The 14,531-nt window shown below is 44.0% G+C and overlaps 1 protein-coding gene across 2 annotated transcripts in view; it reads right to left on the bottom strand.

The window, feature by feature from the left end:
- Window positions 1-1,409: 1,409 nt before the first annotated feature.
- The window catches only part of KMO (kynurenine 3-monooxygenase), a 509,384-nt gene continuing 496,262 nt past the window's right edge, over window positions 1,410-14,531 (bottom strand). For both annotated transcript variants that reach the window (XM_073585735.1, XM_073585736.1), the window contains one exon: window positions 1,410-1,735. In XM_073585735.1, the coding sequence (XP_073441836.1) occupies window positions 1,568-1,735 (168 nt within the window). In that variant the 3' untranslated portion in view covers window positions 1,410-1,567. The remainder of the gene's footprint in view (window positions 1,736-14,531) is intronic.

Below are 14,531 nucleotides of genomic sequence, written 5' to 3'. Positions count from 1 at the left end.
GCAGGATTCCTGTGCTCCTATCCTGGACTGGAACTACTCCTCAGGAGTGTGCTGACTTTTCATTTATTTACATTCTTGTTACTCTGTATATAGTGTTTTGTACTTATGTGTTGTTATATGCATACTATTGTTTACTGAAAGTGCAGTATCTCAATTAGGACAATAGATGGGGGTACATTAGTGTATATAGTTAAGATAGGAGGGGTCACTGTGGGCAAGCTAGGAACATTTCCTGATTGTAGGCAGTAGGGCCAGGGAGCCCATAAAGGCCAGTCAGGCTTTAGAGCCAGGAACAGCACAGCACACCTAACATTAACAAAGAAGGGCCCAGAAATCTAGGGCCTATAACGGCCAGAAGCTATAGAAAAGCTACAGGAGAAGATACAGCAGAAATCACAGCAGAATAGTAACGCAGGTCGCTTCAAGATGTGACAGGGGGACTCCTAAAAATAGTTAAGCTGGACAGGGAGGATGCTGCGGTACTGAGCAAAAAGGTCAGACCCAAGAGCATACCCGGAGATGTGAGCAAGAGCACAGGGAAAGTGAAGGATGTGAACTGTGTGGAATCCCACGTCAACGCTGTAACTGATCTGGACATGCTGTCTATGGATGCAAATAAAGTTGTTCGTTTAAATTTGGAACTGGACTCCGTCTCTTTATATTCTACAATAAAGGAATACGTTTCTCTGCGACTAAGGGAGGCCTCTGAGAACCAGGCAAGTGAGACAGTGAGACTTTGTGTATGTGGTGCGTGTGGTCAGGGCGCGCTAAAGCAGACACCGTTGCAGGCCATGACTACAGCCCTGGCTGCCACCCACATTAGGTCACTGTGCAACAGGCTGCTTTAGGGCACTGTGCACCAGGCTGTATTAGGTCACCGTGCACTAGGCTGCTTTAGGGCACTGTGCACCAGGCTGTATTAGGTCACCGTGCACTAGGCTGTATTAAGCCACGATGTACCAGGAAGAATTTGGTCAATCTGCACTAAGCTCTGTTAGGGTACCAGGCTCATAACAGAATGACAACAACACCATGATTCGACATTCATACAGGTCGGTTCACGTGGTGCATCGGCCAGTGACAGACATGCTAATGCTTCGGCTGGTACAAACGCTGAACTTTACAGTTCGGGTTTGCTCAGCTGTACCTGTGGGAAAGAAAATCAGGCAGATTCAAGATTTGCATACAGCTGGCGTTGACGCCCATTTTGCAAATCATGTTATTACGCCCACAGAATTGTGATAACATGCTGAGTGGGACAACTAGTATGGGGAAAAAAGCGCTCATCGACTAGTCAAAACATTAATTTGCATAATTTTTTTTTTCTCCTGCATAACACTGTTGTTTGTACCTTTTATATTTTAAACAGAAATCAGAAGACACCATGTAGCAACACAAATAAAGCAAAATTTTATACCAGTTTCAAAATATTTTATTTGGCTTTTGGAAATATCTGTTTTTAAGCAGAACAAATTCTTCATAGACTAAAGTCCAGCATATGTCATATAGCCATTCTTTAACTTAGCTATTTAGAAGGCTCTTTCAAGAAAAAATCTGCTTACTGCAATCAAGAACATTTTGTGAAAGCAAAATATGGCAGGGATAAAAACCGAGCAGTTGGCAAGTTAAATGAAATTGTTTCCTTCTTCATGATTTCAGGCAGATATTTTATCAGAAGGTAAATGCCACCACATGCCATTGAACAACCAAATGTCACAAGTCCTGCATTTATAACCTATATAAAAAAAAGAAATATTTTGTCAGTATATCAATTTCACTATTTTTTCCAGAATGTTGTTATTGTATTATTATGTATTTCATAAATATTATTTTGTTTGTCTTTGCTTTACAAATGTGATTACTTTGTCTGACAGTCCTTCATAAACTATTCAGTTAATTCATAACATACATGCTTAGGGCAATGAACATGCAAGTTGCTAAGAAAGGCAGATATAAAGAGGCTCTATGACTTTCGAAGGAGCACAACCATGGGCATTATTATATGTTGATTATGGACACAAATGGGCCAATTGTGAACCCTTGGCGGAAGGGCTGGGCAAGCCAGGAACAGCAAGACTCCAGCCTCTGATTTTATGAAAACCTAGTAAGTAATACACTCATGGAATCAGAGTTTCTTTGATTGCTTTATTTTGCCTTCAAATTGGTCTGCATAAACCTGGGATGAAGGATTTCTTTCTCAGAGTAACATAAGAATAACTTTCAAGCCTGCAAGCAAGTAGCCAAATTTCAGGTTGCCACAATAAAAATGTATGTCTGTATGTATATAAATAAATATATATATACACATATACTGTACATATATATATGTATATATATACACACACACTATATATACACTATATGTACAGTGGGGAAAATAAGTACGGTATTTGATACACTGACGATTTGTAAGTTTTCCTGCCAACAAAGAATGGAGAGATCTCTAATTTCTATCAAAGGTACACTTCAATTGTGGGACACAGAATCGAAAAATAAAATCAGAAAATCACATTGTATGATTTTTACATAATTATTTTGCATGAAATAAGTATTTGATACAATAAACAGAACTTAATATCTGGCACAGAAATTTTAGCTTGCAATTACAGAACTGAGACATTTCCTGTAGTTCTTGACCAAGTTTGCACACACAGCAGCAGGGATTTTGGCCCACTCCTCCATATAGATCTTCTCCAAATCTTTCAGGTTTTTGGGCTGTCGCTTGGCATCATTGAGTTTCAGCTCCCTTCAAAGATTATTTGAGTTCAGGTCTGGAGACTGGCTAGGTCGCTCCAGGACCTTGAAATGCTTCTTATGAAGCCACTCCTTAGTTGCACTGGCTGTGTGTTTTGGTTCATTATCATGCTGGAAGACCCAGCCATCACCCATCTTCAATGCTTTTACTGGGGGAAGGAGGTTATTGGACAAAATTTTGTGATACATGTTCCCATCCATCATCCCTCCAATACGGTGCAGTTCAACTGTCCTCTTTGCACAAAGCACCCCCAAAGTATGATGATTCCCCCACCATGTTTGCTAAGGACTGACTTGGGTTGGAGTAGTAATATTGCAACCACTAGAGGCAGCATCGGCTGGTAGCGTCGTTAGGATATAGACAGAGGTCAGTACACAGAGCAGCAGTGTAGTTGAAATGATAAGCAGAAATCATAGTCAGGATATAGCCAGAGATTGGTACACAGAGCAGCAGTAGGATCTTGAGGATAAGCAGCAGGTGGGAAGAAGCTAGACTAAAGGCTGGAAGCTCAATAATCTCACAAAGAAGAAAGTGCAGTGCCAGCTTTAATTAGGGAGTTCAATCAGAAGATCACAGAGTGAGCCAATCAGGATCTTGGGGTGGAAACATTAGGAACTCAGGTTGGAGACATCAGAAACAACACAGGTACTAGTATCTGATTTAGCAAGGAACTGTCCAGTGTGATGAATAGCTCAGTGGGAAGAGGTGCTGCCTGGTGCACAAGCGCTGCTGGGTTCAAATCCTGACAGTACTTCCCTCCTTCCAGGTTGGCCTCTGGTGAAAGGCTCTTGTGAGCCTGGGTACATGGAGGTTACCCTCTGGTTCCCAAGAATTATCCTCTGGTCTGTAACAGGATCATGGCATCTTGTTCCGTGCACATATTAAACAGGAGGAAACATATTTTCTTACATCCTTCCTACAATTAGGCCACCAAAAAGACCAAAGCAGTAGTTCTTGTGTTTTCATGACTCCAGGGTGTCCTAAAAGTTTGAAATCATGGACAAGTTTGAGAACTTCAAATCGACCAAATTCAGGGACATATATTTGATGGTTCTTTATCCAAAACCTCTCCTTAAAAGAAAGATCAACATCTTTAGAAGGAAGGTTAAGAAAGAAGTCAGTTTGGTAATCATCTTTAATCTTTGTTAAAAATTCTTTGGTGTTGAGTATTCCCCAAAAATTTTTTGGGGTTAGAATTGTACAGTCAGTGTTAGATCTCTCTGTGGGTTTCGGTAAATATCCTGGACGAGCATTAGCCTTGCCATTTCTTGAAACAGGTCAATAAGAAATTAAAAAATTAATCCTGGAGAAAAATAAGGTCTAAAGTGCTTTTCTTGCAGACAACCTCTTAGCTGTATGGATGAATTCTAAATTTTTGTGGTCAGTAAGAACAGTCACCGGATTATTGGCTCTTCCCAAAAGATGTCTTCACTTGGAGAAGGCGTGTTTAATAGCTAAAAGTTCCTTACTTCCAATGTCATAATTCTTTTGTGTAGATGACATGGTATGAGAAAGGAATGCACATGGATGAAACTGCATCGTCTCCAACTCGCTGTGATAAAATGTTTCCCAGAGTAGAATCTTAGGCTTCTACTTTGATAACAAACAGCAGTTCAGAATTTGGATGGACTAGTAATGGTGTGGAAGTAAAAAGAGTCTTTAATTTGTCAAAAGCCACCTGTGCCTCTGAGGACCAAGAAACCACTGGTTTTCTTTGTGAATGAAGTAATTGGCAAAATAATTTTTGAAAAAATTTTAAAGAATCTTCTGTAGAAATTTGAAAATCCTATAAAGCACTGAATCTTTTAGATTTATTGGGGTAGGCCAGTCAAGCCCATCTTAGATCGAGTTTGGTAAAAAAAAATCTTGGCAGAATGCAGTCTCTTCAGCAACTCAGGAATTAAGGCGAGTGAGTAGTTGAGTAGTGATTTTTAATTGTAATCTTATTTATTTCCCTGTAATCAATACATAACTGCAGGGTTGAATCCTTCTTTTCTATAATAAACAAGGGTCCTCCAGCTGTCAAAGAATAAGGTTGAATGATGCCTTTTTCTAAATTTTCATCTAGGTATTCCTTTAGTAGTTTCAATTCCGGTTCAGAAAGATTATAAATCCGCCCAAACGGAATGGATTCTCCAGGAAGCAATTCAATGGGACAGTCGTAAGAACGATGAGGAGGCAGTTGATCGTCTTTCTTCTTACTACTCACTGAACTGTTGGCACTGAGGTGGTAGTTTATCTTAATTCTGATGAGAAATCTCGGATGCTTGAATTTGTTTGCGAACAGATGAATTAGCATGGCAATTGTTCTTCCAGTACTCAGAGGGAAAGGTAATGATCCTTGATGCCCAGTTATAGATGGGTTATGGATTGAATAAGTGGCCATTCTGGAGAGGAAATAAGAAGGAAACTGACAGCTTCATGATGATCTGGTTGAATACAGATTTCAAGTTCTGTTGTCTTGTGAGTAACAGGTCCAGAAAATAAAGGTGATCCATCCACAGTTTCCATATCGATTGGCATGGATTTAGTCCTACTTGCTATGTTATTATCAAGTGTAAATTGTAAGTCCATAAAATTTCATCCTGCTCTAGAATCTAACATGGCAGAGCATTGTATTTGTTTTGGCTCCCAATTATGACCTGTATGGGAATGACAAAATGAGACGATGGTGATTACTCTTTGCCTTTATCCTGCACTAGCTGAAGAGCCCGGCGCTGCCCGGGCATAGTAACTAACTACGGTTAGTTATAACAAATTATAATGATTATATCTATATATATAAAGCTGAGTGTAGACCCCTGCCCACTCCACATAGCCACATTCACTATAATATCCCTCATCGTCCCTTCAGCCAGAGCTATCGGACTACTACCCCTAATATCCCACATCATCCCGTCACCCAGAGCCACCGGACTACTACCCCTAATATCCCACATCATCCCGTCAAAGTCATCTGACTACTACCCCTAATATCCCACATCATCCCATCAGCCAGAGCCACCGGACAACTACCACTAATATCCCACATCCCGTCACAGCCGCCAGACTACTACCCCTAATATACCACATCATCCCGTCAGGCAGAGTCACTGGACAACTACCACTAATATCCCACATCATCCCGTCACAGCCGCTGGACTACTACCTCTAATATCCCACATCATCCCATCAGAGCCACCGGACTACTACCCCTAATATCACACATCATCCCGTCAGCCAGAGCCACCAGACAACTACCACTAATATCCCACATCATCCCGTCACAGCCGCTGGACTACTACCCCTAATATCCCACATCATCCCGTCAGCCAGAGCCACCGGACTACTACCCCTAATATCCCACATCGTCCCGTCAAAGTCATCTGACTACTACCCCCTAATATCCCACATCATCCCGTCAGCCAGAGCCACCGGACAACTACCACTAATATCCCACATCATCCCGTCACAGCCGCCACACTACTACCCCTAATATCCCACATCATCCCGTCAGCCAGAGCCACCGGACAATTACCCCTAATATCCCGCATCATCCCATCAGCCAGAGCCACCGGACTACCCCCCCTAATATCCTGCATCATCCCGTCAGCCAGAGCCACCGGACTACTACCCCTAATATCCCACATCATCCCGTCAGCCTGAACCAGAGCGCGGAGTGGAACGGTCCTAACTTCCATACCGGGGATCCCTTTAAGAGAGGCATGGCGTCAGAACCAGAGCGCTGAATGGATTTGCCATGACTTCCATGCCAATGATCCCTTTTATAGAAGCCTGGGGTGAGAATCAGAGCGCTGAGGGATTTACCCTAACTTCCATACCAGAGATCCCTTTAAGAAAGCCTAGGATCAGAACCAGAGCGCTGAGTGGATTTGCTCTGACTTGCATACCAATGATCCCTTCAACCCCTTAATCCCATATTATGCACTATCCCGTCCATGTGCACTGGGACTTAATTCCCAGGGACGGGATAGTACATCATAGCGATCAACGGCGCCCACGTGGTGAGCACCGCTGATCGCGGCTGGGTGTCAGCTGATTATCACAGCTGACACCCGGCACAATGTGTCAGGGGTGGTCACGGACCGCCCCCGACACATTAACCCCTTGCACACCGCGATCAAACACGATCGCGGTGTACCGGGGGTTAAAGGGAAGCATCGGTAGGGAGGGGGCTCCCTCCGTGCTTCCCTCAGCCCCCCACGGCAGCGCAATGTGCAGCGCTGCTGCGGGGGCTCCTTCCCTGCAGGCCCCCGAATCCAAGATGGCGACGGGGACCTTCGGGAGCCTGCAGGTAGCTGGCTTCCTCATGCCTGCAAAGCGCAGGCACGAGGAAGCCTGCTGCACTGCCTGTGACAGATCGCTATTTTGAAATTTTGACACTGTAAGTGCAGAGAGGCTGCTCCTGACGCTGGCACTGCTAGCATCAAGATTTTAGCTAGTTAGCTAGGCGGTTGTTTATAAGTCAGATAGTGTGGCTAGCTAGTGTCCAGTGTGGCTGTGAAATTAACCTTCCAGCACCTTTTTTTTCATTACTGAGGTCCACAGACAAAGCCAGCAGGGCACTTGTCATACAAGTGTGTTGTGCACTGCTTCTATTGTGCTCCATGCATGAGATTAGTATTCTAAATCTTTTTTTTTCACTCGCTAACTGTGAAACAGCATTCCATATCCCACCTTGTCATTTAGTGCTGTGGTGATATGAAACTGTCTGCAGACCTAACGCACATTAAAAAAAATAGAATTTTTCTGTTGCAAAACGTTATACAGCCCACCATATGCCACTTTGCGATTTTGTTGTGTTGAAAGTAAGCTGTCTTCAGATCTTACGCACATAACCAAAACATTTTTTCTGTTGCTAAACGTCACACAGTAGGAGACCTGATTTTCAAATTGTTTGTATCATCTTGTGTGTTATAGAGACCTGATCCAGAAGCCACCAAAAAATTATTCTGTTACTAACGTCATACAGTAGGAGACATCTCACTTTCAAATTGTAGCATCTAGTGTGTTATAGAGGCCTGATCCAGAAGCCACCAAAAAATTCTTCTGTTACTAACGTCATACAGTAGGGGACATCTCACTTTCAAATTGTTTGTAGCATTTCTTCTTTGTCATACAGGCATCATCCACACTCAATTCTTTCTTCTGTGACTAACGTGATTCAGCACATCATATTTCACCTTGGAATTTACTGCCGCTGAAATTCAGCTGTTTGCAGGGCTGTTGCAGAGTTAAAAATCAAATTTGTTGTTGCTAATACTGTGCTCCTACCACGTTATCTGAGCAACACGAGTGGGAAAAAGCAAGACCGTGGTTGAAGAAGTAGACTTGGTGTTCAACTTGTACGTGGGGTAGGTGGTAAAGTTTGTGAAAGCACTAGTGAACCAACAATATCCCATCTTATGCAAAGACAACTGACAACTTCTCTTACTGGACGGGCTATTCCACTTCCTTTCTCTGGCAGACACACCGTGGTAAGCCTTGTTGATGAGGCCCAGAAAAAGCATGTGCTCGAGTGGATGGCAAGCACAGCTTCAAGTGGCCTCTCCTCCTCTTCCTCCACATCAACATCACACCCAGTACAGTCCATAGAGATGGCACCCAAGTGTCCCTTGCTTCCCCCCTGAGTCTCAACTCTCCAACTATACATCTGACAGTACGGAACCACAAATGGGTGAATCTGAAGAGCTGTTCACACATTCCATGCCATGGTCATCAGAAGTGTACTCAAAAGCTTCACAGAGTCAAAAGGAGGAAATCTGCACTGATGCACAACTTTTTTTAGATTGGATCCGGGACAAGATGAAGTAGGGCCTGATCAGCATCCTGACACTCGTCATCAGACATTAACCCCACTGGGGGAGGTGATCTTGATGATACTCAAATATCTGAGCTTCACGCGGACTGTACTGTGCTGTCAGGGCAGGAAGAGGAGGAGAACGACTCCAAGGGCAAGGAATGTGATAACACAGAGGATGAGGATGAAGTGTTAGATCTTAGTTGGCATGAACATATAGGCACACAGCTGAGTAGGTCATTTGTAGAGGATGATGCAGTCATGACGAGCAATGCGTCCTCATCCACAACTGTGGCTGTGACCAGCAGCGTCCGTGGGTCCGCAGCTTGCAGGAGTAGCAAAGGTTGCCTAGCCTGGGCCTTTTTTTTGACACTGCAAAGGATGAGCCAACTCACGTAATCTGCCAACTTTGGAAAAAAAAACTGAGTAGAGGTAAAAGTGCAATAATTTGACTACTTCATGTATGAACCTTCACATGCGCAATCAACATGCATTACTCTGGGAATCCCACTGCACTAAAATGCAGACCACTGGACCTCAGCAACCATCAATCGCATCTGCTGCTTCTTCCTCCTTCTCTGATCCCGTGCCAACTATTGAGATGCAGGTCTTCGATCGCAGGACCTTGGGTTCTTTACCCGCTCCAGTCTGCTGACTGAGAGTCCGCCGTCAGCTGTAACAGAGGCAGACATGCCTGCTGTTTTTAACTGATCTCAGAGAACAAGCATACCACAACTTCCTCAATCCACTGTAACAACTCTCAAGGTCCAGCAGTTTTTCTCGTTCACCGTACTCCACCCTCTCTCAGCACTACAGTCAACCCACGGTACGGCAGGTCTGGTCACTTAAAAGATTGTTTCTTCCTATGTATGACAAAGCTAAGAGGTTGAACTCCACGATCTCCAATCTGTTAGCCATGGAAATGCTGCCTTTCCGCCTGGTAGATACAATTTCCAAAAGCTGATGGCCGTCACAGTCCCCCAGTACCAATTGCCCAGTCACCAATAATTTTCAAAGAAAGCTGTGCCTGTGCTACACCAGCATGTCACAGACAACATCAACCATTCCTTGACTAAATCTATGTCTGCCAGGGTCAATTTCACCACAGATACTTGGATGAGTAAGCATAGCCAAGGGCATTACATCTTGCTGACAGGGCACTGGGTGACTCTGGTGGCTGTGGGGGCAAGCGCTGCTCCACAAGTCTTGGAATCCCCAAGACTTGCAGGACAAACCTCTACTTTTAACACTTCCTCCACTGCTTCTTCCTCTATCTCCTCTAGGGCCTCCACCTGCACCCTCAACCTCTTCCTTAATGAGACTCACAATCCAACAGTGCAGAGCGAATCCCCACCACCTCCGTACTGAGCAGCCAGGGCTCACGGTAATCAGGCAGTGCTAAAATTGATATGCCTTGGAGATCGCAGTTATACAGCTCTTCAGTTGTGGACAGCTCTCCAGGATGAGTTTGATCAATGGTTGTCTCCACTAAATCTGCATCCAGGGAAGGTCTTGTTCGATAATGGTGTGAACCTGGTGGTGGCCCTATGGTGAGGCAAGCTCACACATGTGCCTTGCATGGCTCATGTCCTCAACCTGGTGGTACAGCATTTTCTCATCCACTATCATGGCCTGGGTGAGCACGGAAGCTGTGTGCTCATTTCCGCCGTTCTCACTCCTCAGGTCATCGACTTGCATCAATACAGAGGTTTTTGTCCATGCCAGTTAACAGGCTGATATGCAACCGCCTAACTTTCATCAAGATGAACAAGTAATGGATCTCCAAGGACTTTTGCCCCCCAATCACAGACTGTACAGACTTGGCGATATTGCATTTTTTAGTATGCTGCATTAATGTTGCATAACTGCACTGTGTCATATCTTTAGTATGGCTTTTGTGCCTGCTGTTGCTGCTGCAGATGTTAACACAAATTTGTGTAAATATGAACAGTCATGATAGGTCTACATCTGCTGGGTGGGCTGCAATGGACGTGCAATGGGACGTGTTGGTCCCAATTATACTATTGCTTGTAAAATTTATGCTACTTCGGTGGTGTCAGGCCCTCATTTGCTTAAATGTGAACACTCCTATTTGAGTGTTCACCTGCTGGATTGGGTGTAGTAACATAGTAACATAGTTATTAAGGTTGAAGGAAGACTTTAAGTCCATCTAGTTAAACCCATATCCTATCCTAACCTGCCCTAACATGTTGATCCAGAGGAAGGCAAAAAAAAACCATGTGGCAAACAGTAAGCTTCACATTGGGGAAAAAAATTCCTTCCCGACTCCACATACGGCGATCAGACTAGCTCTCTGGATCAACGCAATATCAAGGAAACTAGTGTATATAACCTGTAAAATACTTTTCAAGAAAGGCATCCAGACCCTTCTTAAATTTTAGTAGGGAATCAGTCATTACATCATATGGCAGCGAGTTCCATAGTCTCGCTGCTCTTACAGTAAAGAATCCGCATCTGTGATTATGCTTAAATCTTCTTTCCTCCAGATGTAGAGGATGCCCCCTTGTCCCCGTCACAGGTCTAAGAGTAAAAAGATCATTAGAAAGGTCTTTGTACTGTCCCCGCATATATTTATACATTGTAATAAGATCACCCCCTAAGCCTTCATTTTTCCAAACTAAATAACCCCAAGTGTAATAACCTGTCTTGGTATTGCAGACCCCCCAGTTCCCTAATAACCTTGGTTGCTCTTCTCTGCACTCGCTCCTGTTCAGTCTTTCTTATACATTGGAGGCCAGAACTATACACAGTATTCTAAGTGTGGTCGCACTAGTGACTTGTATAGAGGTAAAATTATGTTCTCCTCATGAGCATCTATGCCGCTTTTAATGTATCCCATTATTTTATTTGCCTTTGCAGCAGCTGCCTGACACTGGCCACTAAATGTGAGTTTGTCATCCACCCATACACCCAGGTCTTTTTCAGTGACAGTTTTGCCCAGTGTTTTACAATTAAGCACATAATTATACATCTTATTTCTTCTGTCCAAGTGCATGATTTTACATTTATCCCCATTAAAGCTCATTTGCCATTTATCAGCCCAAGCTTCTAGTTTAAATAAATCCTCCTGTAATATAAAATTGTCCTCCTCTGTATTGAGTACCCTGCAGAGTTTAGTGTCATCTGAAAATATTGAAATTCTACTCTCTATGCCCCCTACAAGGTCAATAATAAATGTTAAAAGAAGCGGGCCTAATACTGACCCCTGTGGTATCCCACTGCTAACCAAGACCCAGTCCGAGTGTGCTCCATTAATAACCACCCTTTGTTTCCTATCCCTGAGCCAGTTCTTAACCCACTTACACATATTTTCCCCTATCCCCATTGTTCTCATTTAATGTATCAACCTTTTGTGTGGCACCATATCAAAAGCTTTTGAAAAGTCCATGTACACCACGTCCATTGCATTTCCTTGGTCCTGTCCGGAACTTACCTCTTCATGAAAGCTTATCAGATTAGTCTGACAGGAACGGTCCCTCATAAACCCATGTTGATATTGAGTCATGAGGTTATTCTTCTTCAAATACTCCAGTATGGTATCTCTTAGAAAACCCTCCAGGATTTTACCCACAGTAGAGGTTAAGCTCACTGGTCTATAATTTCCAAGTTCAGTTTATGTCCCCTTTTTGATTATTGGCACCATATTTGCTATACGCCAGTCCTGTGGTACAGAGCCTGTTATTATGGAATCTTTAAAGATTAAAAATAATGGTCTATCTATGACTGTACTTAATTCCTGCAGTACTTGGCAGACCTGTCGGTCCCTATTACACTATTTCTACTGTGGTGAAATTGATGCCACTTTGGTGGTGTCTGCCAAAATTTTTTGGAAATGTGAACACTCCTGGTTGAGTGTCCATCTGCTGGATTGAGCGTAGTGGAAGATCTGTCGGTCCCTATTATACTATTTCTATTGTGGTGAAATTGATGCCACTTTGGTAGTGTCTGCCAAAATATTTTGGAAATGTGAACACTCCTGGTTGAGTGTCCATCTGCTGGATTGAGCGTAGTGGAAGACCTGTCAGTCCATATTATACTATTTCTATTGTGGTGAATAGTGTTGAGCATTCCGATACCGCAAGTATCGGGTATCGGCCGATATTAGCTGTATCGGAATTCCGATACTTAGTTCCGATACTTTTTTCATATCGAATACCGGAATCGGAAGTTCCCATAATGCTAGGAGCCTGCTCGATTTGATTCAGCCAATGGGGATCCTCAGAAGTGTGGGCATATCCTGTTAGGCATGTAGGCATGTTAACTACTGGCATGGCTGTGATTGGCTGCTGAAATGATGTCATGATGCACTATAAAAAGCACTGCAGCCGCCATTTCTGGTCACTCTGCTGTGAATTCAGTTAGGAACAGGCTGCTGTTGAAGACTGTGAGGGACAGTTAGAAATAGCGATTCTAAAAACAATATTGTGCTTTATCCAGGCTACATAAACCACCACTATAGCTTGCTTTTCCCTAGCAGCGCTGTTTTCACAGCTGTCTGCAAGGGCTGTGTGAGTGCAGACCCACGCTGTGTAGTGTGTCCTGCAGGCACGTCTGCTTGTAGGCCGGCCAGCGTGTGTCTCTGCCTCATACACATTTTTCTTTTATTGCTGCTTTTTTTTTCTCCTGTATAGTGTGCTTCCATACGTATCCATATACGTTGGTTGCAAACACTAAAGGAGTGGACAGCGGAGCCTTTCAGCAGCCTTTCAGTGCTATAGCCCATTTCTCTGCACTGTTTTTGGCTGTCTGATAGGTCTCTCTGTGTGTGAGTGCAGCTCACGTTGCAGTGTGTTCTACAGCCACCGCTAGCTGTAGTCCGCTCAGCGTGCGTCACTGCCTCATACATAGTCCTTTTTTTGCAGCAAATTTAGCCAGATTTTTGCTCCTATATTAGTGTGCTTCCAACCGCATCCATTGTCATTGGTTGGTTGCAAACACTATATAGGATTAGATAGAGGAGCCTTTTTGCTGGCTTGTGCCCTTCAGGGCCAGCCAGGCTAGTATCACCCTATTTTTTGGAGCCTCATCAATTGCATTGTAGGTTAGCTTCCTGCATTGTAATCGCTCCAAAAAGTTTGTGATACTATAGCTTTCAAACTTTGGTCACATCCTTTCCTTTGCCCCCACCCAAAAAAAAAAAGGAAATAAAGTTCACCAAACACTCCACTTTACAGTTGTCTAGGCCACATTAGATCATATTAAAGTGTAGTACACACACTCTTAGCCAAATTAGTGTTTCTTATACTGGTTAGCAGGTGTTCAGGAATAAGAACACTAAGCCACCCCTTTTTTACTTTTTTGCCTATCTTTATCAGTCTACCAAGATGAAGAAGGCAGGGAGTAAGGCACGTGGTCGTGGCCGTGGAGTTTCAGCAGGGAGAGGACGGGGGGATTCAGCAGGGAGAGGACGTGGGGATTCGGTATCTGCTGCGGCCACCAGTGACCCGGCATCCCCCACTTTTACCAGGCAACAGTCCTTCATGCGCAGCTTTGTAGGACCTCGCCGTACCCCACTGCTGCGTGACGAACAAATTGAAGCCGTTGTCGGATGGATGGCAGCTAACGCATCCACTTCAATGACTTCCGCATCCTCCCAAGGCCAGAGCACTGAAGAGCAACCATCTGTCTCTTCACCACCTGCCAAATTGCCCAGGCAGTCTGAGAGAGCTGGACAGGAGCCATCTCAATCTTTACTTCTGTTCTCAGAATCTGTTGGCTTGGAAAGAGGTGGCCAGCCAAGCAGCATTCTAGAGCGTGAAGAAGAGGGAGTATGCAGTGATGCGCAACTGCTTTGTCCCTCTGAATCTGAAGAGGCGGGTGGGCCAGTGCCTATGGTCAGCACACCTCAGTATGCATCAGATGATGATGAGACTCAGTTGCCAATTTCTGGTGCGTACGGTGCTGGCGAGACAACCCAGGACCAGCCGGTGCTTGTAGAGGGGAGTGGAGATGATG

The sequence above is a fragment of the Dendrobates tinctorius genome, unplaced genomic scaffold (assembly GCF_039654945.1).
Source record: "Dendrobates tinctorius isolate UK_male_01 unplaced genomic scaffold, ASM3965494v1 ptg000087l, whole genome shotgun sequence".
NCBI lineage: Eukaryota > Metazoa > Chordata > Amphibia > Anura > Dendrobatidae > Dendrobates > Dendrobates tinctorius.
The sequence above is the reverse complement of the archived record's forward strand: the minus strand, read 5'-3'. Positions and strand labels throughout refer to the sequence as shown.